Raw genomic sequence first — 21,673 nt, forward strand, 5'->3', positions numbered from 1 at the left:
CGGCCGGGGGCCCTGGGGTAGGGATAGCAAGGCCAGGTGTGCCAAGCTCTCGGCGCTTCCCAGGGCCAGGGGCCTCCGCAAAGCCGTGTCAAATCCGGGCGTGGCCGCCATTTGGCTGTGGGTGCCTGGGAAACGGCGCTGCGTCCCAGGACCAGTCTTTGAGCCGCGGGGAGTGTCTGGGATGGGCGACCCGGGGAGGCGTGCGCCTAGGGAGTGACCGTGAGATCCCGGTCGTCCTTCCCCGATGAGGATGGAGACATGGGCAATTCGTCGTCATCCTCGGAACACTTGGCTGAGGAGAGCGACGCGCACTTGCAGCCTTGCGGTGCGCCCCCGCCGGCACCCGCACTCCCGCCGCCGCCGCGGTGGTTGCTGCCTTTGCCTTCCTTCTTGTGCTTCACCCGGCGGTTCTGGAACCAGATCTTCACCTGCTTCTCGGACAGATTCAGGTAGGTCGCGATCTCGATGCGGCGCAGCCGGGACAGGTACATGTTTGAGGCGAACTCGCGCTCTAGCTCTAGCAGCTGCGCGCTGGTGAACGCCGTGCGCATCCTCTTGCTGCTGGGCAGCTGGTTCGAGCTGTTGTCTGGAGTGGGTAGGGGTGCAGACACGGAAGCGATCAGACCCTTCGCTGTGGGCCCGATCCTCCGGTAGGCGGCCGTCAGAATCCCGGGTCTTTGGTCTCTCACCCACCTCTTTGCCCTGAACACAATGCACAGCGGCGTAACCGCGGGTGCCTCCTCGCCAAGCCTCGGGACCCTGGTACTCCCGGAGTCACGCGGCCCCCGTGCTCCCTTCTGGAGCGCCCTGAGCCCCAGCCCTCGTTTCGTCCTGGGAGCCCCCGCCAGGGCCTCAACCTTCTGCCTCACCCTCCCTCCCCGTGTCCTGTCCCGTCCCTCCAGCCGCATGCCACCCAGAGTGTCCACTCAGGGGCCCGAAATGGCCCTCATCGCCCGCAGAACGCCCAGGGTCCTCATCCCCCATGCCCGCCTAGTCAGCTTTCGTCTGCCCGGTCCCGTCCCTCCCCGCCCCACCTCTCCACTCCCCGCCTTACCCAAGGAGATGCAGTGGAACTGCCTGGGGTCGGGCAGCGGATAGGAGGTCTGGTACAGCGCGGCGGCGGCCGCGGCGGCCGCGGGGCCGTGAGCGACCCCGGGCGACACGGCCGAGTGCTGGCGGCCCAGGGGCGCGTGGCAGTATTGCGAGCCGAAGGACGGGAAGGACGCCTTGAGCAGAGGCAGCGCGGGCGGCCCGGGGGGCCCGTGCAGCTGCGAGGCGGTGACGCAGAGCGGGCACACGCACAGCAGCCCGGCCTTGCGCGCGTGGCAGGCGCCGGGCGAGAGGCCGTGCAGGGCGTGCGGCGGCGGCACCGCGTAGGGAAAGAGCGGCGGCGGGCTGCCCTCCGGCGCCTTCTTCTCGCCGGCCTCGCGCAGCACCAGCGAGTCCACGAGGAAAGAGCGCGGCATGGCCCCCGTGCGCGGTCGCCCCGCCGCCAGCCCGCTCCCGGCGCCCCGCGGACCTCGGGGCTCACCACGCACTTCCCCGGGCCGCGGCCGCGCTCAGCTGCCTCTTCCGGGGAGGCCGGAGGCGCCGCTGAAGCCGGGGCTGGAGGCGCCTCCGCTGCTGCCGCGGGCGCCGCCCAGAGAGCGCGGGGTGCTGGCCAGCACTAGTGGTGCTGAAAGGCGCCGGCGGCGCCGCTTAAATAGGACTATTGCCATGTGATGGGCTACGCCAGGAGCGGCCGGGGCCTCTCAATAGGGTTTTTGTGCCTTTTCTCTTGGCATTCACTCTGCACGCTTCCTCATTATTTCACTTGTTAACTAAATGAACTGCATAATGTACTCCATTCTTGTCAACCCCACCCAAGCCGTAACAGGCGACCTCGCCCCCTCCTCTCCCCTTTGCGGGTTTATTTTCTCATTCTCCTGCGATTTAATATTCTTTTCTTTCTCTTTATTCCTTACTCCCCTTTGGCCTTGCGTTGGCGATCGGCCCGTTTATCTTATTGATTTTGCACCCCCAATGCCTCGCTTCCACAGATCCCCATGGGCGCACACCCCCATCTTCTCTGCGCGCTCGGTCGCCATCCCCCTCCTTCTCTCATTTCTCCCTCGCCCCCCAAGATCAGGCTGCCTCCACTTAGTCTCCTCAGCTCGGCGTTGTGCACCCCGCGAGCGTCCCCACAGCCGGCCTCCGATTTCCACCTGTGGAATCGCTCTCATCTTCCTGTGTCGGAAGCAGAAGGACCAGGGCCCCTGCAGGAGTGGCACCGCTGGGCAGAGAGGAGAAGGGCTCGGTATTTCTTATCCAGCACTAGCCCCATCGCTGTCCCTGTTTTCTCTGAGTTTCTCAAATAGTCTTAACTTTGATGCTGCCTATAGCGCCCAGTCTTTGTTCGGGAGGTGCTAGTCAACGATGTGGCCGTGGGTGTAAAAAGGAAGTCACCCGCTGAGAATCGCGGACAGAGAGACAGGGGATGGGAGGGAAGACTGGCCAGCGAAGATGTAGATCTCACTCACACCCCACCAGACGTGGAGAGTGTGGGCGCTCTCTCCGCCGGCGCACACCCCAACAGACCCGCGGGTGCGCTCGGATATCACTGCCTTCCCGAAGTTCACCCTGGAGGAGCGGTGCGGGGGGCAGTTGTATTCCCAGCTTCCGCTGCCTTCGCCCACCCGGGCGGAGCTCCCCTCTCCCCAAGACCTGCTCCTGTCGTGTCACTCTCTTCTTTCTGGTCACACAATGGTTAAACAACTTCAAACGCCTGGCCTCGTGTACTCAGCTTCAGCTTTTAAAATCGTCCTCTGGGCTCAGGGCTGCTTCATGCAGGCGCTTTTCCCATACAGTGGGAAATTAGCATAAACATTTTGAATGTACAGCCTGAGACTTTCCAAGGAAGACGTTTACTTTCGATTTGACTGGAACCAAGTCACTGCAGTCACCTGCTCTGAGCCCTGAAAGGAATCCTGAGTGATGCAGGGGGAAGCTTTCCGGCCGGGGGAATCAGTGCACAGGAATAAGATGGCCCCAGATCGAAGCATTTGCACGGCTTTTCATCATTGATGACATCTCTGCGATAACAACAGCAACAAATTATAGCTGATTAAAAAGCAAAGAGAATTTATGTGAGAGAAAATAACGGATTCCATATAAGAGAGAGGGGCAATGGGGAAAATAGCCTGGATGGAGGGCCTGTCATCTAGCAGGAAGAGTAAGGGATCAATGCTTCCTTGATTGTTTTGCCCTGGGGGGCTGGTGGGGTCCACGGCTGCCCTCAATGCCAAGGTCTCCTCCCCAAGGCTCCCCGTTCTAAGTGGGTGTTTGCAAGCAAGCCAGGGGGTATCAGTGTAGCCTAATGGCGGTTCTAATTGCCCTCTGGGAAAGGTGGGCTGGCCTGGACCCCGGAGACTGGGCCCAGAGCGGGACCAAGGCCTGGAGAGGGGCTCCCTGTTGGGCAGAGGCAGGTGGGAGAGGCGCAGGGTGACAGAGGCGGCCGCAAAGGGTCAGTGCAGAGCTCTCCAGGGAGCCGAAGCCCGCAGCTGGGGAAGAAGGGGTTAAGAGCCCCTGAATTCGAGCAAGGCCAAAGCTACTGGGAAAGAATATCTGGGGCGGGGGGGAAATAACCAGTTTTTTTTTTTTTCCCTCCAGCCTCTGGACCTTATTGAATGTCATTGAAGAAAGTTTTGAATGCCAGATAAAGAGAGGCGAATTAAAGTGTGTGACAGCAGAGGATAAGCAAACACAAAGAGAACTCTGTCACACTTTGGGGCAAAATCCGTGGGCTTTTTACCAAGTCTCTTCGCTATGATTGAATTAAGTAATAGGAAAACATTTTCTTTCAGTTTAGAGCCATTAGACAAAAACTTCAAAGCGAATAACACTTTTTAATGTGCGGCCCACAATGGATTGGGTTTTGTGCTGAAATGTTTAAACGGTTTGTGTGCAACTCGGCGCGGGAGAGACCCGAGCCCAAGCAAAGCGGCATCCCTGAGGGGGTTTCGGGGAAGCTGGAAAGAGCGCACACGTCATCCTCAAGCTCTAAGTCGGGCGGCTTGTGGCCGGAAAGAGGGCTCCCTGCTCGGCGGTCCTGGGCCGCCGGCTGCGCCCCAGGAGTTGGATAATTTCAGGAAAAAAGTTCTGCGCCAGCCCCCCCACCCCCCAGAAGGCCAGCTCTGCGGGCCGGGCAGGAACCGAGGGGCTGGGTGCGGCCCGGGGAGGGTGCCCAGCGCCCTTCGGCCCCGAGGCCTCTGCCGCCGCCTGGCTTCTGGCCGCTGCTCTCGGAGCCGGGCTGGGGGTCGGGGGTCCCCCGCTCCCCGGGTGCACGCGGGCGGCCGCGCGGCTTTCCAGTTTGCGGAGCCTCCCAGGGCTGGCTTCTGCGGGGTTAGAACTTTCCTCGCACGAGCAAACGCCTCCAGGGCGGTGCAGGGCTGGGAGGGAGGCGGCGGGATTAGCCTGTCCGCCCGGGACAGGCGCCCGGGGGAGCCCCTCGGCCTGGGGTGGGCCCTGCTCTGCCCCCGAGCTGGTTTTCAAGTGTCCATCAGGGACAGTTCAACATGGAATAACTTTCTGTTGTCCCGGTCTTTTCTTCTTTCAGCCTACCTCCTTTCCTGTTGGTGTGGAGAACACACCATGTTTCTCCTGGAAATGCAGCCTTAATATATTTGCAGCAAAAACTGCACAAATTGGGGGTGGGCTGGGGAGGTCCTTGTTCCCTTATTTCATTCGCATATTTCTTCAAATGTCATCTTCCTTCTCAGGAAGGCCAACGACCCTACTTAAAAATATCACCCCTCTTTCCCCAACCCTCCCCACAGGGTTCCTTGCTTTATAAATACCTTCCAACTCCGTGTCCTTCCCTCCTCAGTTTCTCTGCTCCCTGCGCCCGCTCCCCGCTGAAATGAACGCCCCACTGAGGACTTGCATGTCTGTCTATCTTGTGCATTACTGTTTCCCAACTCAGGACCAGTTACTGGCACGTAGTACATACTCAGCCTATATTTGCTGGATAAAAAAATGAATGAAAGTGGCCTGACTCAGGAGGTAGGGTGGGGAAGGAGAGGTCCTGGTCTGCCTGCCTACTACACCTGGACACTTAGGAGCATGGCAGGGGTAACTGACCTGCAGTGACTGTCTGACCCTCTCCCAGCCACCACACCCTCCCCTGGGCTCAAACAGACAGGAGCTCAATGAATTTGTTGAGGAAATGGCAAATCTGGAGGCAACATGGCTTCACAGAGGCAAGATGGTCCCATTCAAGGCAATCTAGTGTCCTGCTCTGGAGAAGTTGGATGAACCCATAGGTAGCTCAAGGCTAGGGGTGTCATCTGGGTTTTTCATGGTGTATAGGAGGAAAGATTGGTCAGAGAGAGATGTGCAGTGTGCTCTGGAATTGTCAGTGACCGTTTCTGTGCTTTCTGGCTGAAGGCAATGGAGTGGGAATCCTCATGGGTGAGGGAGGGGCTGCTCCCTTGACTGGGCCGGTGGTGACTCAGACCAGTCTGCCAGCAGTGAGCATCCTGCCCAGTGGAGCAGAGGGGCCAGAGGGCGCCTGACCTACCAAGGAATGATGAGGGCATCTGGGAGGCAGGAGTGGGGGGCGCCCACTACAGGGGGGAGGGGAGGTGCCTGGACACAGGTGTGCTATGAAAGTGGAGGCCGAGCCATGAAGGGCCACGCTAACAGCTCTGTACTTGATCCTACTCAGAAAACTTTACGCAGGGGTAGTAACAGAGTCAGATCTGAACTTGAGACATGTAACTGGCAGCAGTAGGAGGTCCTGTTGATGGGGACAGAGAAAGGCCAGAGCAGGGTCGACAGAGTCGGCTTGCAAATGGATGTTTACTGAACTATTGAATGAACAGAGGGAGGGAAACAAACAAGGAGAAAATTGTATCAGTTCAAGTGATGGATAATGACCGCCTGAGCTGGGGTGGGGTTAGGAAAGAATTTGAAGGGGGAATGGGTAAGATCAAGTAGGGTGGGGTGTGTGTGTGTGTCTGTGTCTGTGTGTGTTGGAGGGGAAAGGCACGAGACAGGAAGTCACACACACCCGTGGCCACTTGGTCCGAGGGGATGGGAGGGTGGCGATGCCACAGGCAGAGACAGGGATCTGCAGAGCAGGGCCCACTTTTGCTCATGAAGCTGCAACATGATGTCATATTTGGACGTGTTGCATTTTCATCCTTAACCTCAGCGGCTTCTGCTGATGTCCCATGGTGAAAATGTGAGTCTAAAGTTGGGTAGAGAGATTAGAGATGGAAAGAGAGATTTGGGGCTTATGTATACAAAAATGGTAGCTTTAGTCTTAGGATGGAAGAGCTTGGGGGTGGGGGAGTATAGAGAAAAAAAACGAGATTGTAGGTGTATTCCTGGGAACACCCATATTTAAAGAGACCAGTGAAAGGACGGCTCCTTGAAAGTCAGAGAAGAATTTTCAGCATCCATCTTAGAGCAGGTAATAATCCTTAGGATAGAAGCTTCGTGCTGGGAATAACAGAGCAGAAAGGTGGCAAGAACCAGGGTCCCAGAAGATCAGGGAGCTGCTCTACTCATTTTTTGTGAGTGGAAGATAAATGTTTATAAATAAAATGAAATAGTTTATCTTTTTAACTAGTATTTGAATTTTCTACTACACGTGGCTGTATTTAATCATAGCTAATATGGTCCCTAACCCCTGACCCAGCCAGATGATAAGAATCAAGCCAACGGAAGGAATCAGTGGGACTCATGTCAGAGCAGCTGGAGGTCCTCTTGCTTTTTCCCAACTACCTTACAAGACCATCAGGGCGGGGATAGACTCAATACTGGTGTCACCAACCTTTGGCACGTTAGATACATCGGATAAGTGTTTAACGCGGGTGCTAATGGCGGTAAAGGCGCTGTCCTTTCTTTGCACCTATTCAGTGTATCACAGCTGCATCTTGACGAGCGTCACAAGATTTCAGAGGCTCGTGGGCCTTTCGCTTTCTTATAGTAGAATGAGAATGATACCTCACCTTCCTTGTAAGGATTAAAGATGATGTACGTGTATCCTGAATGCTACCAGGCTTTCCGGTCAGTGGGTGCGAGTGAAGGCAATTCATACCAATAATCAGAGCTTCTATCTGAACCTTGTGGGGCCTCTGACCTCCTTCTCCCATATGATTTTCTGGAAGGCCTTCCTGGGCTGTTTTACAAGTACCCACAGGCCAGTCTGTTGGCTGACACCCGCCCTGTGCTTCCCCTCCAGAGAGTTTCTCCCTTATCCACACACTCAGCCTGGGATGGACTGGCTGTCTTCTTCCACATCTTGCCCCAGGACCACTGTGTAGCCCTCATGTCTCGTAAAGCCCTAAGCACGCTGTCCAAGACAGTCAGTAAATGGGAGCTGTGTTTTCCTTCCCGAGCGAGAGGCTGCAGGAATGCCGAGTGAGGCCCTCTCTTGGCATGGATTGTCCGGCCCAAGTAATTCACCCTCAACCTTTTCCTTTTCTCTTCCCCCTTGACATCAATGGAAGCAAAGATGATTTCTGCGGGAAGGAGGGTATTCTCCTAATCGGGGACCTGGAAGGTGAGCATGGAACATCTTACTAAGGATTTCAGTAGGAAGTGTTTGCAGATTTTAAGAAGAAGAAAACACAGAGGGTTTGAAACAGGCAGAACCAGTCTCACCTCAAGTAGTTTTCCGTGGATGAACGGACCCCTTACCTTTAAGCATATGGCCTTTAGCGTGAGCCCCCGTCCCCCTCTGGGGACGACAGTGACTCCTGAGTCACGAGGCTGGCCTCGATTGTCTGTGGCCTAGAGTCACATGCCCATCAGGAAACGTGCCTTTGAGACCTTCCAGTGTAGATCTTTCTTTCCTGTGTGTCTTCCTTTCTCTGCCAGCAGGAGCCCGCAGCTCCGTGATCAGCCAGGTGGCAGCATAAAGCAATAAACCCGCTGACGGTGGAGCCCTTCTGCCGCTCAGCTGCCTCCACACACCCTCCTCTTTCCCCATTTTCACCAGAGCAAACCCAGAAGACATCCGCTGCTCCTCCAACCTCCCATTCTCTGAAAGCCTTCGGTTCAAAAACACCCAAGAAAGCAAAGATAAGCCACTGCAAGGGAAAGAGCAGAGGACTTGTTTACAGCTGACGTTCTGTGGTGTGTCGTACAGAGCAGAGGAGACAGATTTTAAAAAGTCCTGGGGAGTCTGTGACCATCACCCCAAACCCCACCCCCAACCAACACAGCCAAGCTCCCGTTTTGTTCAGCAAAGCACTTGGCTCGCAATGTCTCAGAGGCGCAGTGAGTGGGTGATCGATGCCTGCCATCTGCTCATTACATTTTGGAAGAGGGGAAGGGGTTGGAGGAGGGGAGGGGTTCCCAGAAAAGGAGGGGTGCTGGAGACCTTGATTCTTGCGGGAGCAGCTCTAGGATTTTCGCAGTGATGCCCTTACCCCTGGCAGGGAGCTGGGTATTCCCACCCCTGATGGACCACCAGTGGATTCTGGGGCCGTGCTGTCTTGCAGTCATGTGTGATTCCAAAGGATAACGTCCTCCCCATTTGGCTAATGTTTTCCAGAACCCCGGTTCTTCATTCCCACAAAGAACGTCGCATCTGTCATCCCTACTTGAGTAACTGTAACTGTACAGATCCCTGTGTCATTTTGGAGTACTAGGCTAATGTCTCCAGTATGGCAGGCCCTTGTAAAAAGAAAGAAAATTAAAGTTAGACTCCACAGAGAATTGTTGATTAGTGGATCTGCTCTGCGTGGGCTCTGGGCCTCAGAGAGAAGTCCTGTTTCCAGCTAACAGTGTAGAGTTTGTGAATAAACTGAATTCCCTAAGAAAAGTCACTTTCTTTTCCTTCTCCAGCTATTAAGTGGCGGCTGATACCATGGGGCAGTTCCTATCAGCAGATGCCTTAGAGCTAAGCCTAGCTGGTTCTATCCTGGGATAGCAAGAAGATACCGCTTCTATCTCGTCGACTTTGTGCAGCAGACACAAACACTTCCATAAGCTTTTGTTACTCATTAGGGATCAAAGCACAAATTGGGAACAACCTGAGCGGTCTCTCCCATTTACTGTCTTGTCTTAGGACCTTGTAAGTAAGTCTCTTGACATTGTAGGAACGTCACTGCCACAACCGAACTGTGGCACAGACTCCAGTTCATAACGCATGTGGCCCCTGTGTGGGGTACACACGCTGCCTTACTTGTCCGTACCCCAACCAAAGGTATCAGTAATGGGGCAGCTTCTTAGATTATCCATGCCAACTCTCCCGTGTCCTTTTCTTCATCTCTTGATTCTCCGATGGGTGCAAACGTTAGCAGGACTGAGTTCTGTGGGAAATAGCTTCATCGGGCTGGCTTCAGAGGGAGGGGCTGTTGATTTGTTTAACACAAGCACCACGATGGTGGAAAAGGATGCTCCCCTGTGACTATTTCTTTAGGTAGCAGTTGGTTTCTGAGAGGATAATTTCTCAAGTATTTAAAAATCAAGTCACATAGATTACTAACCAAAAACTACCCCAAACTATAGTATGTGACTAATAAAATATAGATTTTGTATTCCTAATCAGTCGTTCATTTATTGTTAAAATACGTTGTGATTCTATTTCATGACAGAGTCTGAAGGGTCAGGCTTTCTCTGGAGCTTCTTAATCCGTTGTTGAGAGGGATTTATAGAATGGCATTGAGTTTAATTCAATCAACTGCCCAGAATTTGACTATGTGCCTGGCACATGTACTCATTTATTTAGTCAATAAAATGAGCTACAAGTTGGAAATTTAAAACACGTATTTTATCGGTCAGCTGTTATGGTTTGGGAGGGTTCGGGGTTAGTAGCCTACTTGACTGGGAGTTCGTACACTTGAGAAACACATGAGACCGGCACTAATTTCTATTTCACAAGTGTAGACACTGAGGCATAGAGAAGTAACTGGCCAAGGAGGCAGGGACTCAGCTAAAATCTTGGATGACAGTGGTGGTTATTACTAAGATGAAGGAAAGAATGGATAATGGGGGAAATCAGTCATTTCTGCCGCATTGGTTCTAATCCATTGAACAAATTTTCATGAGGTTCCTGCTTTGTGCAGGATAACATAGGTGTAAGAGAGAGGCCTCTGGAGACACCCTGGTTGTGATCTAGGTGAGTTGATGAATTCTCTGAGCCTCTCTTGCCACGTGTATAAAGTGTGGAGTGTCACAGAATTGTTGGGAGACTGAAATGGGTTAAAAGACCCCTAGAGCATTTAATACTGTGTCTGTCACATAGCAGGTACTCAATAAATGTTAGCTATGACCATACGCACAGATCACATGAGGAATTGAATGCAAATCCCAGAACCCAGCCACCTGCGTTGCATAGGAAGGGTGTATCCCCTGCCAGACCCTGAGAGAATAGCACCGTGCAGCATGGAGAAATCATAAGGCAGTTCTGAGAGATGCCCTTCCAGAAGTTTCTACACAGGACGGGGATGGACACTTTGGGTCACCATTAGAGAGCAGATCAGGGTAGAGGGTCCCAGACCCTGAACAGAAAAGCTTGTTGGGAGTGACTGAGTCAACCAGAGCCCCCATTCCAGGAAGAACCCCTAGGCCATGACTTAGGCTAAAGACATGAATGTTTCCTTACTTTCCATCCCCTGTGAGATGTGGTGCAGGTATGAAAACAGCTTTGTGACTGTTGCACACGGCACTGAGATCAGGCTTCGCCCAGATCCAGCCAAGATGTGACCAGCCCACGTGAGAGCGGCTGGGAAAACTCTCTTGCATCACAGAGAAATTCGGGGAAAATGTAATTTGTAAAAAGCAAAACAAAACAAGAGCTCTAATTGGTGAGGCTGGGGTTCCAGTGACAAGTACGCTTGCTTCTCCTTTCCATACTTGTAGGAGATAAAGACTCAAAAAACTTTCTTTTTGGAGAATATATGATATTTTGATGGGAGAGGAGAAAAATAATGAAGAGTTTTCACCCTCCTCTTGTCCCTGCTTTATTCTTCCTTTCTTCACTCTCTTTTTTTTCCTTTACTAATTATTATCACCACCACCACCATCATCGTCACCACCTTCAGCATCATCAGAAGTCTCTAGTCAGAGGCATAGGAGCTTTGGTGAATAATGAGGTTTAGTCTCTACTTATTTTATTTTTTTTATTATTATTTTTTTTTGGCGGTACGCGGGCCTCTCACTGTTGTGGCCTCTCCCGTTGCAGAGCACAGGCTCCAGACGCGCAGGCTCAGTGGCCATGGCTCACGGGCCCAGCCGCTCCGCGGCATGTGGGATCTTCCCGGACCAGGGCACGAACCCGCGTCCCCTGCATCGGCAGGCGGACTCTCAGCCACTGCGCCACCAGGGAAGCCCCTCTACTTATTTTAGTTAGTACCGGAAACAAAAACCATTCCAGCCCTGTTAAGCAGTAAAGGAAGGATTTAATGCAGGAAATTTAGTGCTTAAAGAACTCTTGGAAGTGATGGGGAAATAGACTCCAGGCTGGGCCTTCAGGAAATTCAACAACATCTAACTCGCCTGCCACAATCAAGAAGGCTGTCACAGGCACAGCTGAGCTCAGAAATCAGTCATAGCTGTGACCTGGGGCTAGGGATTTGCTAGTTTTATAATTTCCTTTGGACACTATGAAGCTAGTGGTTGGGCACTGGGATGCGGCTGTAGAAAACCCCAAATCTCCACGACCGTCTTTGCCAGAAGCAACAGCTGGCAGCAGGAAGATGGCCTTGCTGGGAGATGATTTTCCATGAGTCTCTTGTGTCCGCACATCTTGCAGATGGACTGACGGCTTTGTTCTAGGCTATCTTTCCAAGGATGCTTGCATAGCAAATAGCCTTGGATTCGGAGATCCAGAGCAAAGCTAGGCGTGCCTACCGTACATTATAAAAGACTTGGGTTCTCTAAGCTCCAAGTTCCCCTCCTTTAACGTAACCCGCTGCATGTGCGGGTGTCACGTGACCCTCCTCACATTGCCCCATGGGAGTTGGGGTTTGAGGAATCAGCACAAGGAGATGCTGATATTCTAGCTACTGCTATTGCTTTGAGTAATGAAGTCCTTTGTCTCTGACCCAGGCATCTCCTGTCTTCTACCAGCATTTACGATACTGTGGCCGACTGACCTGTTAGCTTTTGCATGTAGAGCAAAACCTCAGACCCTTCACAGTTCTTGACATGCGTCGCCTCACTTCTGTCCTCCAAACAGTGAAGAAATACGTTTAGTTGTTGGAACCTTATGTATAACCTGAACCTTAGTGGCGAGAGGGTCTGAGACACATAGGTTTAACTTTCCATACTCTGCAGTACAGAAAAGTACCATGCGTACCACACTTTCCTCTGGGGGTCTGGCATCCAGTTGGGATTTATAATAGCTACCACTTACTGGCCTCCCACATCGTCTGGGAACTGTGACAGGTGGGTTCCATAAATTACTGTGAATGCTGACAACAGCCCTACAAGATAAGTGTTATTTCATTCCTTTTCCTTATGGAGAAACGTCCACAAGCATTCAGTGACTGCCCAGGGCCATGCAGCTCTGAGTTTCAGCGTCAGATTCAGGCTGGGGTTGGCTGGCTTCAGATGCTCCTCTATATGCCAACCCCGCACAGCACAAGGTGGTGAGTGCCAGTGCAGTCCTAGTGAGTTTTAGTTCTGGAGGCATTCAGAGAAGAGTTCTTGTGGCCCTGGGGCTGAGAGGAAGCGTGTCTTTGAGGAGGGGGACACTGGACTTCATCGTTCAGGAGGGGTAGGACTTAGATTAATGGCCTGCCAATGGGTGGATGAGATGGGGAAGAGAGAGGAGACGGAAAGGACAGTGTGAGGAGACGCACAGGAGTATATATGTCGGGGATATAGTGAATTTTATGGGGCTGGAGGGATAGTAGAGGGAGAGCTTGTTTGAGGGTCTGGTCTGTAAAGAATGTTGAATCTCGGGCTTCCCTGGTGGCGCAGTGGTTGAGGGTCCGCCTGCCGATGCAGGGGACGCGGGTTCGTGCCCCGGTCCGGGAAGATCCCACATGCCGCGGAGCGGCTGGGCCCGTGAGCCATGGCCGCTGAGCCTGCGCGTCCGGAGCCTGTGCTCCGCAACGGGAGAGGCCACAACAGTGAGAGGCTCGCGTACGCAAAAAAAAAAAAAAGAACGTTGAACCTCAGAATAAGACTTACTCCTACGGATGGTGGTAGGAATACAAAATTGCCATTACACGTCTCCCATTACCTTCTTCACCCCACTAACTGGCTTTTTTCTTTTTTAAAATTATTTTCTTTTTTTAAAAAGTTATTTATTTTATTTTTGTCTGTGTTGGGTCTTTGTTGCTCCGCGTGGGCTTTCTGTAGTTGCCGCGAGCGGGGGCTACTCTTCGTTGCGGTGCGCGGGCTTTTCATTGCAGTGGCTTCTCTTGTCGTGGAGCACGGGCTTCAGTAGTTGTGGCGCACGGGCTTAGTTGCTCTGGGCATGTGGGATCTTCCCGGACCAGGGCTCAAACCCGTGTCCCCTGCATTGGCAGGCGGATTCTTAACCACTGTGCCGCCAGGGAAGCCCTGACTTGCTTTTCAACCCAGATAATTCCTGGGGAAAAGAGCAGCTCATCGTTTCCCTAAGCGAGGGGATGCTGGCAGGAGGAAATGGCTGCCAGTCCACCACTTGCTGCAGCCTGTCTCTGAAGGCCAGGGAGAGAGCGTCCGTCTTCCCCAAATCGTCCCTCGCAGGACCAGCAGAAGAAAGGCGTTAGCATAAAATGGAGAGAGAGCATGGGCGGGAGCTCACATTAGCAGACAATATTGCTTTGATTGCAGACAACACACATGAATTGAATTGATAAAGGAATCTTCCCATCAAAGCCAGAAATGAGTGGAAATTAACTTTAACAAAGTAAGCAACTGTGCTCAAGAGACAGAAGAATCCCAACGCATACTTGGTACGTGTCAGAGGCGTAGAGGAGCAGAGTGTTCAGGCCCATCAGCGTGCGCGGGAGTGATTAATAAACACTTACATGGACATTCATCTGACAGGCGACTGACAAAGCCCCACAATGGTGGGGAGAAGGGGCATTTCTTCTTGATAGATGTATCTGAAATGCTCATTTACTCCTTTTTGATGGATTTAAATGTCCAGGTATTCTCTCTCCATAGAAATTGATTCAGAAATGGTGCTGGGTTAAAAATAAGGGCTAGGGATTCAACTGCATCTATGTGGCAGAAAATGTATTCCTGCTAGACATCAACGCATAGATTGCAACGTGTTGGAGTTTAATGCAGGTTTGCGAGGTGGTGAGCGTAGAGAGGGCTCCTTTTTTTTTTTTTTTTAAGTATAAAGTGACATAGACGGATACAAAATCACTCTGCCTGAGACTCTGTAAATAATGTTGGAGACTACTAACCAAATACTAGCCTTTTTCTCCCTGGTCTGAAACAGTTTAGCAGTTATCTATGGGGAAAAAGATCTCAAAGAACAGGTTCACATTTGCACTTGCTAAGACTTGTACTGGATCTGAATTTTCCACTGGAGGTGGCATGGATGTGGCCCCGGAAGACTGCTGAACTTGGTCCCCAGAGGCGTGAAGCTCATTCATTCTGGCCTCCATCCCCTCTCCCCAGATAACAAGGCAGAGTTTGGTTTGTTCAATTGAATTATCCAACATTGGGCCCACTGTCCCCTTGGGTGTGAGGCCCAGCCCAGCAGGCTGCTGGCACGCCACCTGCAATTCTCCTGTGTCTGCTCGGGTGGACCCCAGGGGAGTGTGTGTCGTGGCCCAGGCAAATGGGAAGTGAGTCTTGTTTGTGCGTGGTGTGGTGGTACAAAAGGTACTGCCAGGTACAAACTTCCCTGGGAGACAGGGTTTGTCTCCAGCACTCGACAGACTCCCCAAGGCAAGAAAAGTCTGGTTTGGGGATTCTGTACCGGGCGATTGTAGCTGGTCTGAACAATACCGTTCCCAGAGACAAATACCATGAATCGTTTCCTGAATCTTCTAGTAAAATACAGGAGATGCTCTTGGAGGTCTGAAGACTGTTTCTGAGAATGTATACCAGAGCACAGAAGGAGAACTCACGCCCCTGCCAGCCCTGCTCTGTCCCCACAGGGGCTGAACAGATTGTTGCGAACAAGACAGTCTTCCTCAGGTCTCTGACTCTGAAAGAGTCAAAGGGCTCGATAACCTGAGGAATGCTCTCCAGGAATGCTCTGGACGGTGACACTGTACCCATTAGGAATTCTCCCAGCTACAAATGACAAAGAATCTGACCAACAATGTTTTCAACACATAGGACGTTATTTTTTCATAAAAGCAATGTGTGGAGCAGCTATGCAATAACACTCTTAGGGGACCCAGGATTTTCTTTTTTTTTAATTTATTTATTTTATTTTTTATTTTTGGGTCTTCGTTGCTTCGTGCGGGCTTTCTCTAGTTGTGGCGAGCGGGGGCTATACTCTTCGTTGTGGTGTGTGGGCTTCTCATTGCAGTGGCTTCTCTTGTTGAGGAGCATGGGCTCTAGGCGCGCGGGCTGCAGTAGTTGTGGCTCACGGGCTCAGTAGTTGTGGCTCGCGGGCTCTAGAGCACAGGCTCAGTAGTTATGGTGCACGGGCTTAGTTGCTCCGTGGCATGTGGGATCTTCCCTGATCAGGGCTCGAACCCGTGTCCCCTGCACTGGCAGGCAGATCCTTAACCACTGCACCACCAGGGCAGCCCTGACCCAGGGTTTCTTATCTTTCCTCTCCAGGATCCACAGTCTGTTTCCTTTCGTCTTCACGTTTGTCCCTCATGGTGGCAGAGGCTGCACTCCATACCTCATCACATTCCAGGCAGAAAGGAGTAGAAGGGGACGGGCAAAGTGGGGGATGGGGGGGCACTGGCTTTTCGTCAGGAACCAAAGCTTCCTGGGAGCTCCACCTTGATTTCTGTGATATGCCACCCTCACTGGAAGGGAGCCAGGGAATGGGGACTGGGGTGGGGATCAGGTCAGCCAACCACTGGTGTCCACCATGAGTACTGAGACCACATGAGAGAATGAGGAGGGCACCTCTGGGATGGAAACTGTGGTCAGCAGTGTCTTAGTCGCTTGGGTTGCTACAACAGACACCATAGACTGGGGGATTAACACGAATTTATTTTCTCACAGTCCTGGAGGCTGGAAGTCCAAGGTCAGGGTGACAGCAGGGTTGGGTTCTTGGTGAGGGCTCTCTTCCTGGTTTGCAGACAGCTGTCTTCTCATTGGGTCCTCGCATGGCGTAGAGCAGAGAGAGAAAGCAAGTTCTCTGTGTCTCTTCTTATGACGGCACTAATCCTGCCATGAAGTCTCCTTTCTCACGACCTAGTGACTGTCCAGAGGCCCCGCCTCCTAATACCATCACATTACAGGTTAGGGTTTCAAAGTGTGAATTTGGGGGGGACATAAACATTCAGTCCATGGCAGGGATGATGAGAATTGTAAAGTGGAATTGTAAAGTGTAAAGAGAATTTTAAGCGAGGTTGACTCAAGATTTGCCACCTGAGAATCCTGAAACCCTGCAGCCTGCCAGGCTCAACTTTTCCTTTACTACTTGGTTGAAGTAGCTTGACTCTTACCCCATCCCAGGAACCACGGGAAGTCCAATGCCTTCCCGAGACTTCTGGGGATCCCTGCAGCCTGCTTCCACTGGAGCCCCCCCTTCTCTCCCTGCAGAATGTCCCCTCAGGCTCCACTCTGTCCTTCCTTCTTCTGTTCCCAAGGCCTCGTTAACACAGGGCTCTTGCATGCCCTGATGTTTTCTTTTCCACGCAGATCTTTCATTCACTTTAGTTAGCTGGTGTTTACTTTAAATTTATTTTATTTATTGATTGATTTATTTTTGGCTGCGTTGGGTCTCGCAGGCTCTAGAGCGCAGGCTCAGTAGTTGTGGCACATGGGCTTAGGTGCTCCGCGACATGTGGGATCTTCCCGGACCAGGGCTCGAACCTGTGTCTCCTGCCTTGGCAGGCGGATTCTTAACCACTGTGCCACCAGGGAAGCCCAGCTGGTGTTTACTTTAATCAACTTCTGCACTGAGGAAGAAAACAGTATTTAGGACAAAATCTTTCTCAGAATGCTGAGTCTGCATTTTTAAAGAACATTCTCTAAAAGATGATTTACCTTTTCTCGTCTGTCATCTAATTCTCAAGGACTTTTCAGAGCAGAGTCTTCTTTGTCACCTTGAGATAATTTTTCCTTTTCTTATCGAGTTTGTTAGGCTGATGTTTCTGACTGTGAACTAAATACATAAGTGAGCACTAATTAGTGCCTTTGAGGTCATTCATTTCCAAAGGCCTAATAGTCCTATTTCTTTAAAAGAGAAATAAAGCTGAAGGTTTTTTTCTTTTTTCCTGCCACCCGTCAGAAATATGAAAACCATTTCTATTTTCTTTAGTAACAGCTAAGGGCAAAGACCACAGATCCACCTCCCTCCATTAGGGCACAATCAATAGAGCTTTGGAGTTTTCCCCCCAAGTCTAGACTCCTGTTTGGGAACAAATGTGAGAATGAGGCCCATTTCCTGCGAAGGCCAGAGGACAAAGGGACCTGCTGACGGCCGTCCATGTGACTCCGGGAACTGCCAGGCCTGGAGCTCGGATTGTGGCCTCTCATAGGACAGGAGGCAGTGATGGATGGGGCTCCAGTCTGAAGGTCTGAACTGCCATGAATGAGGCAGGCCTGCTGTGCCTGCCTGGGGCTGAGTTTTTTCAGCAGTCACTTTACAGCTCACTGTGAAGCCCTGTGCTGTTTGTGTGAGAGGCAGAAGTGGGAGCTGCCAGTGACACAGGCTGTGGGGTGAGCACAGGCCACCTCCTCTGAGCAGCGTGACCTGGCAGGGGGGGCCAGGCAGTCGGAGGAATTAGGCGTCAGGGATTCGGTAAGGCTCCTGAGTGAAGCGGGGACGTAAAACTGCTTCCCTTTTGTGGAGCTTCGTCCAAGGCAGCTGGAAACTCATCTCGGGCAGCTGGCAACACAATCCTGAATGCTGTCGCTTCCGCATCCTCCCGGGCAGTCCCCGCTCCAGCCGAGCCCCTCAAAAGAGGGGACTTGAAGTTGAAAGCATGAGGCTACCCTCGGGGGCGGTTAAAAAGTCACTCACCTCTAGGCTAAAGAACCTAAGTTTGATCATCCAAGACTGCAGTCCTCTGGGGTGGCATGGGGGAGGCGTCTTCCAGCCCCAGGAGCCATAAAGAGGCAGGTGCTTCTCCCGAGGGATGCTTGGGAGGACGGACCGCAGACGCATGCGCGCCCCCGGAGGACGCCGCAAGGGCGCAGCTCTGCCCAGGGCTCGGGCACTCTAGTAAACAGATCATCTCCAAGACTTCCTTAGGACAGAATTTTGTATTCAGGAAGGGCTTCCCCGGGCTCTCATTTACCTTGAGTGTCTGGTGCACCCGTGTGGCCCCAAGATCTGACTCTAACAGTGCTTCCAACAAGCGCAGTAATGATCGCTGATTCCACCCAACCCAAGAAAAGAACAAAGGAGGAGGCCACACACAGATCAAAGCAGCTTCGCATCATCGTGAACACGCAGACGCCCAGAAATACACACGGGACGGACCCGCTGGGTTTACGACTTCCGATGCCTTTCTCCCTCCCTCCAACCTGCAGCCTCTCTGACATCTTCTAAACCCTCCACCCCTCGCACCCGCAGCCCTGCGAGACAAGACTGCGCCACCCCAGGGCGTCCTTGTGGAGGAGACTGAGGGGCAGGCACAGAGGTCTGGGTCCTGGAGTGGGAACCATGGGAAGGGAAGGGAAGGGAAGGGCTGCTGCCAGCACGTGGGTGCGCCCCCGCGGGTCCCTTTGTGCCCTCTTGGCCACCTTGCTGTCACTAAAAGGAGAAGGGACACCAGGGTCGCAGGACGAGGTGGGGCCAGTGGCCGCGGCCTGGGGCCTGTGACAGAATAAGACCCGGACAGCCCCGAGGTGGTGGGAGGACGGCATGTGCTCACGAGTGCCGGCCATTGGCAGGGCTGTGTGCCAGGCCGCTGTCCCGCATTGTCACCTGCGCACCTCCAAACAGCCCCATCAACTAAGCTATGATTCTTGCTTTGGAGATGAGGAAACCGAGGCTCAGAGAAATTGTCCAGGGTCCCGCATAAGTGGCTGGAAAAATGTCTCTACCTGTCCTGAGGTTCTGGGATCTTCCTCCTGCTTTAGGGGGACGTGGGGTGCACTGCCAGCCCCCCACCTGCCCAACACAGGCTCCCCGCTCGGGGCCCCTCGCCAGCAGCCGCAGGGGCTGAGCCCTGACCCCCTATGGGATCGGAGTGGCAGGGCCGAGCCCCTCTGTGCTCAGCAGTGGACTCTGGGCCGGAGGCATGGCACTCATGCGACTCCAGGCCTGCCACCGCCCCCTGGGGCTTCTCTTCTTCTCCAGAACAGTACCAGCGGTGTGAAAATGCTGGGACCATAGAGAGGGCTCTGCCTAGACTGTGGGGAGTGGGGTAGGGCAGCAGCCCTGGAGAGTGGTCTGCCTCCAAAACCAAAAAACACACAATGTGGTTAAACCATCCACGCTTCTCATGCGACTTTGGTTCCTAACCCTGCCGTGAAGTGCATTTCCTGAGGGTGATGAGCATACGCCCCTTCCTCTCCTCACGCGCTCACAAATGCACACGCGCACACACTGCTCTGTCTTTGGCCATTCCTTTCGGCCTGAAATGCAATTCTGCCCGAGTTGATTTCTCTTCCCACTCCTGGCCAGAGATCTTTCTAGAACACAAAACTGACCATGCCACTCCCTTCTTTGCAACCCTTCAGTGGCCCCCTCTTTGCTCTCAGGATTACATCCAGTCCCCATCCCACCAGACAGGCCCTTCATAAAGACATGAGTTGTCCCGTGGAGGCACCACCAGCCGCACGCGGCTTTGGAGCACCTCCAACGCGTGGTCAGTGCACAATACCCAACAAATTCTGAAGACTTAGAAAAATAATATAAAATGTTGACATTTTTTACATGTTGAAATAGTTAGGACTCAAAAATATATATTATTAACATTAATTTCACCAGTTTCGTTTTACTTTTTTAATATAGATACTATAAAACTCAAAATTACATATGTGGTTCAAATTGTATTTCGATGGGGCAGGGCTGACCTGAACCCTGTTTATGTCTCTGGCCTCGACTTTCCCCTGGTCTTACCCGGGTACTGCAGTCCTTCAGAACTCCCCACATCTCCCCAGGGTCCAGGCTGTTTCTGCTCTGTGCCCTCGCTCACGCACCCGCTGTGCTCCGGATGCCTCCCCAACAGTGTCCACCAGAACCACAGATCTCATGGCCCAAACCTCGGCTCGAGAATCGGCTCTCCTGACAAGTATTCCACACCCTCTTTTGGCCTCCACTGTTCCATGCGGGGCTTCCTGCTTCTCTTACCGATATGCAAGGCTCCACGTCACCCAGATGGCCATCCAGGCAAATCCAAGTCAGTGTGGCCAAGGGGTCTGGAGAACCTGGGACTGGACCCAGCTGCCCATGGTCTCCAGAGGGCTCAAGACTCGTGAGTGGACGTGGTACAAGGTCAAGGTTGACCCCAAGGTGATCATCACCCACGGCCAGCCTACCAGTGACCAGGGGCTGGTCCTCTGTCTTCCAGGAGCAGAACTTTTATTTTCCTTCAGAGCTCATTAAACTTGGGAGTTCTGACTCACCTCATCAAGGCTCACAACGGGCTGACGCATAAAGGCAGAACACCTGCTTCCTAGTTCCCAGTGAAAACATAGTGGTCTGGTTGGCCCGATCAGTGCATGGTTTCATATTAGATGAGCTAAGCAAAAAGTCAGAATTATCAGTGTTCATGTCAGGTTACTTGGTGAGCTTGGAATTGGAGCAGGGGGAGTTGCTTAGACGAGTTCAATAATAGTATTAGGACAGATACACTCCTTTCTCCAGAAGATAAACCTGCCTGGGGGCAAGGCACGACCAAGTTCTTGGTCAAACTGCCCGATTTCCAGCCAGAAATGGGATGGGCACTGCCGACATTGGTTTGGGACTTTTCTTTTTCTAACCTTCTGTTGTAGACCCTCCTGTCTTCTCATTAGCATCTTCTTTCTTGGCCAAGGTTCACAGCCAATCAGGTTAGAGTGTGGTCCCTTGGGCTGGGATCCACTGAGTTTCTGGGTCTCTGTTTGCCTCGACCCCATGTTGATTGCACAGTTTACCTCTACAGGGTGGTTTTATTCCTCATTTCCAAATGCCTTGGAAGGAGAGGCAGGTGGAAACGAGGCTGAGTGGGTGGAGTGCAATGATTCCAGCAGGTCTGTCAGACTTGGAGCAAGGTCCCCACCTGGGGATACTGGACACAGGCTTAGCCCCCGATAAGAGCTAATTAACTGGGGGTGGGGATGGGGGTCAGGCCTCCAGTTCCAGCAGAGCCACTTGAATCCACGCAGGAAAGCAAGGCAGAAACTCTGTCCTAAAGACTGAGCAGGCTGAGGCAGGCAGGGAGAGAGGAGAGATGCAGACAACAGGGCCTTGGTTCTTCCCACCTGGCCCCAGGGCTCGCTGGTTGCCGAGGGAGCAGCAAAGCCGATGCCAGATGCCACAGACACCACATGCTGTTGGGGACTGGTTTGGGTTGGTTCGTGGACTGGGAGAGATGGACCCTGCATGGGGTTGAACCCAAGACTCGCAAGGGCCAGAAGCCACCAACACCAGCAGCAAACATTTGGAGAGCGGGTGACGTCCTTTAATTATTTAAACTTGATTTCCCTT

General features: G+C 52.7%; 1 protein-coding gene across 1 annotated transcript; it reads right to left on the reverse strand.

Annotated features, from left to right (window-relative positions):
- Positions 1 to 206: 206 nt before the first annotated feature.
- Positions 207 to 1,466, reverse strand: GSX1 (GS homeobox 1). The gene is made up of 2 exons (XM_067713587.1): positions 1,055 to 1,466; positions 207 to 586 (listed from the first exon to the last, which is right to left on the reverse strand). Exons 1-2 carry the CDS (start codon positions 1,464 to 1,466, stop codon positions 207 to 209), a joined length of 792 nt encoding a protein of 263 aa, XP_067569688.1.
- Positions 1,467 to 21,673: the final 20,207 nt, after the last annotated feature.

Source organism: Pseudorca crassidens, chromosome 18, assembly GCF_039906515.1.
Source record: "Pseudorca crassidens isolate mPseCra1 chromosome 18, mPseCra1.hap1, whole genome shotgun sequence".
Lineage (NCBI taxonomy): Eukaryota > Metazoa > Chordata > Mammalia > Artiodactyla > Delphinidae > Pseudorca > Pseudorca crassidens.

Excerpts from the sequence above, each read along its gene's own strand:
- GSX1 (XM_067713587.1), bottom strand. The coding sequence starts at position 1,466 with ATGCCGCGCTCTTTCCTCGTGGACTCGCTGGTGCTGCGCGAGGCCGGC. Across the intron at positions 587-1,054 it reads GTTCCACTGCATCTCCTTGG|ACAACAGCTCGAACCAGCTG; the intron begins GTAAGGCGGGGA and ends TACCCACTCCAG.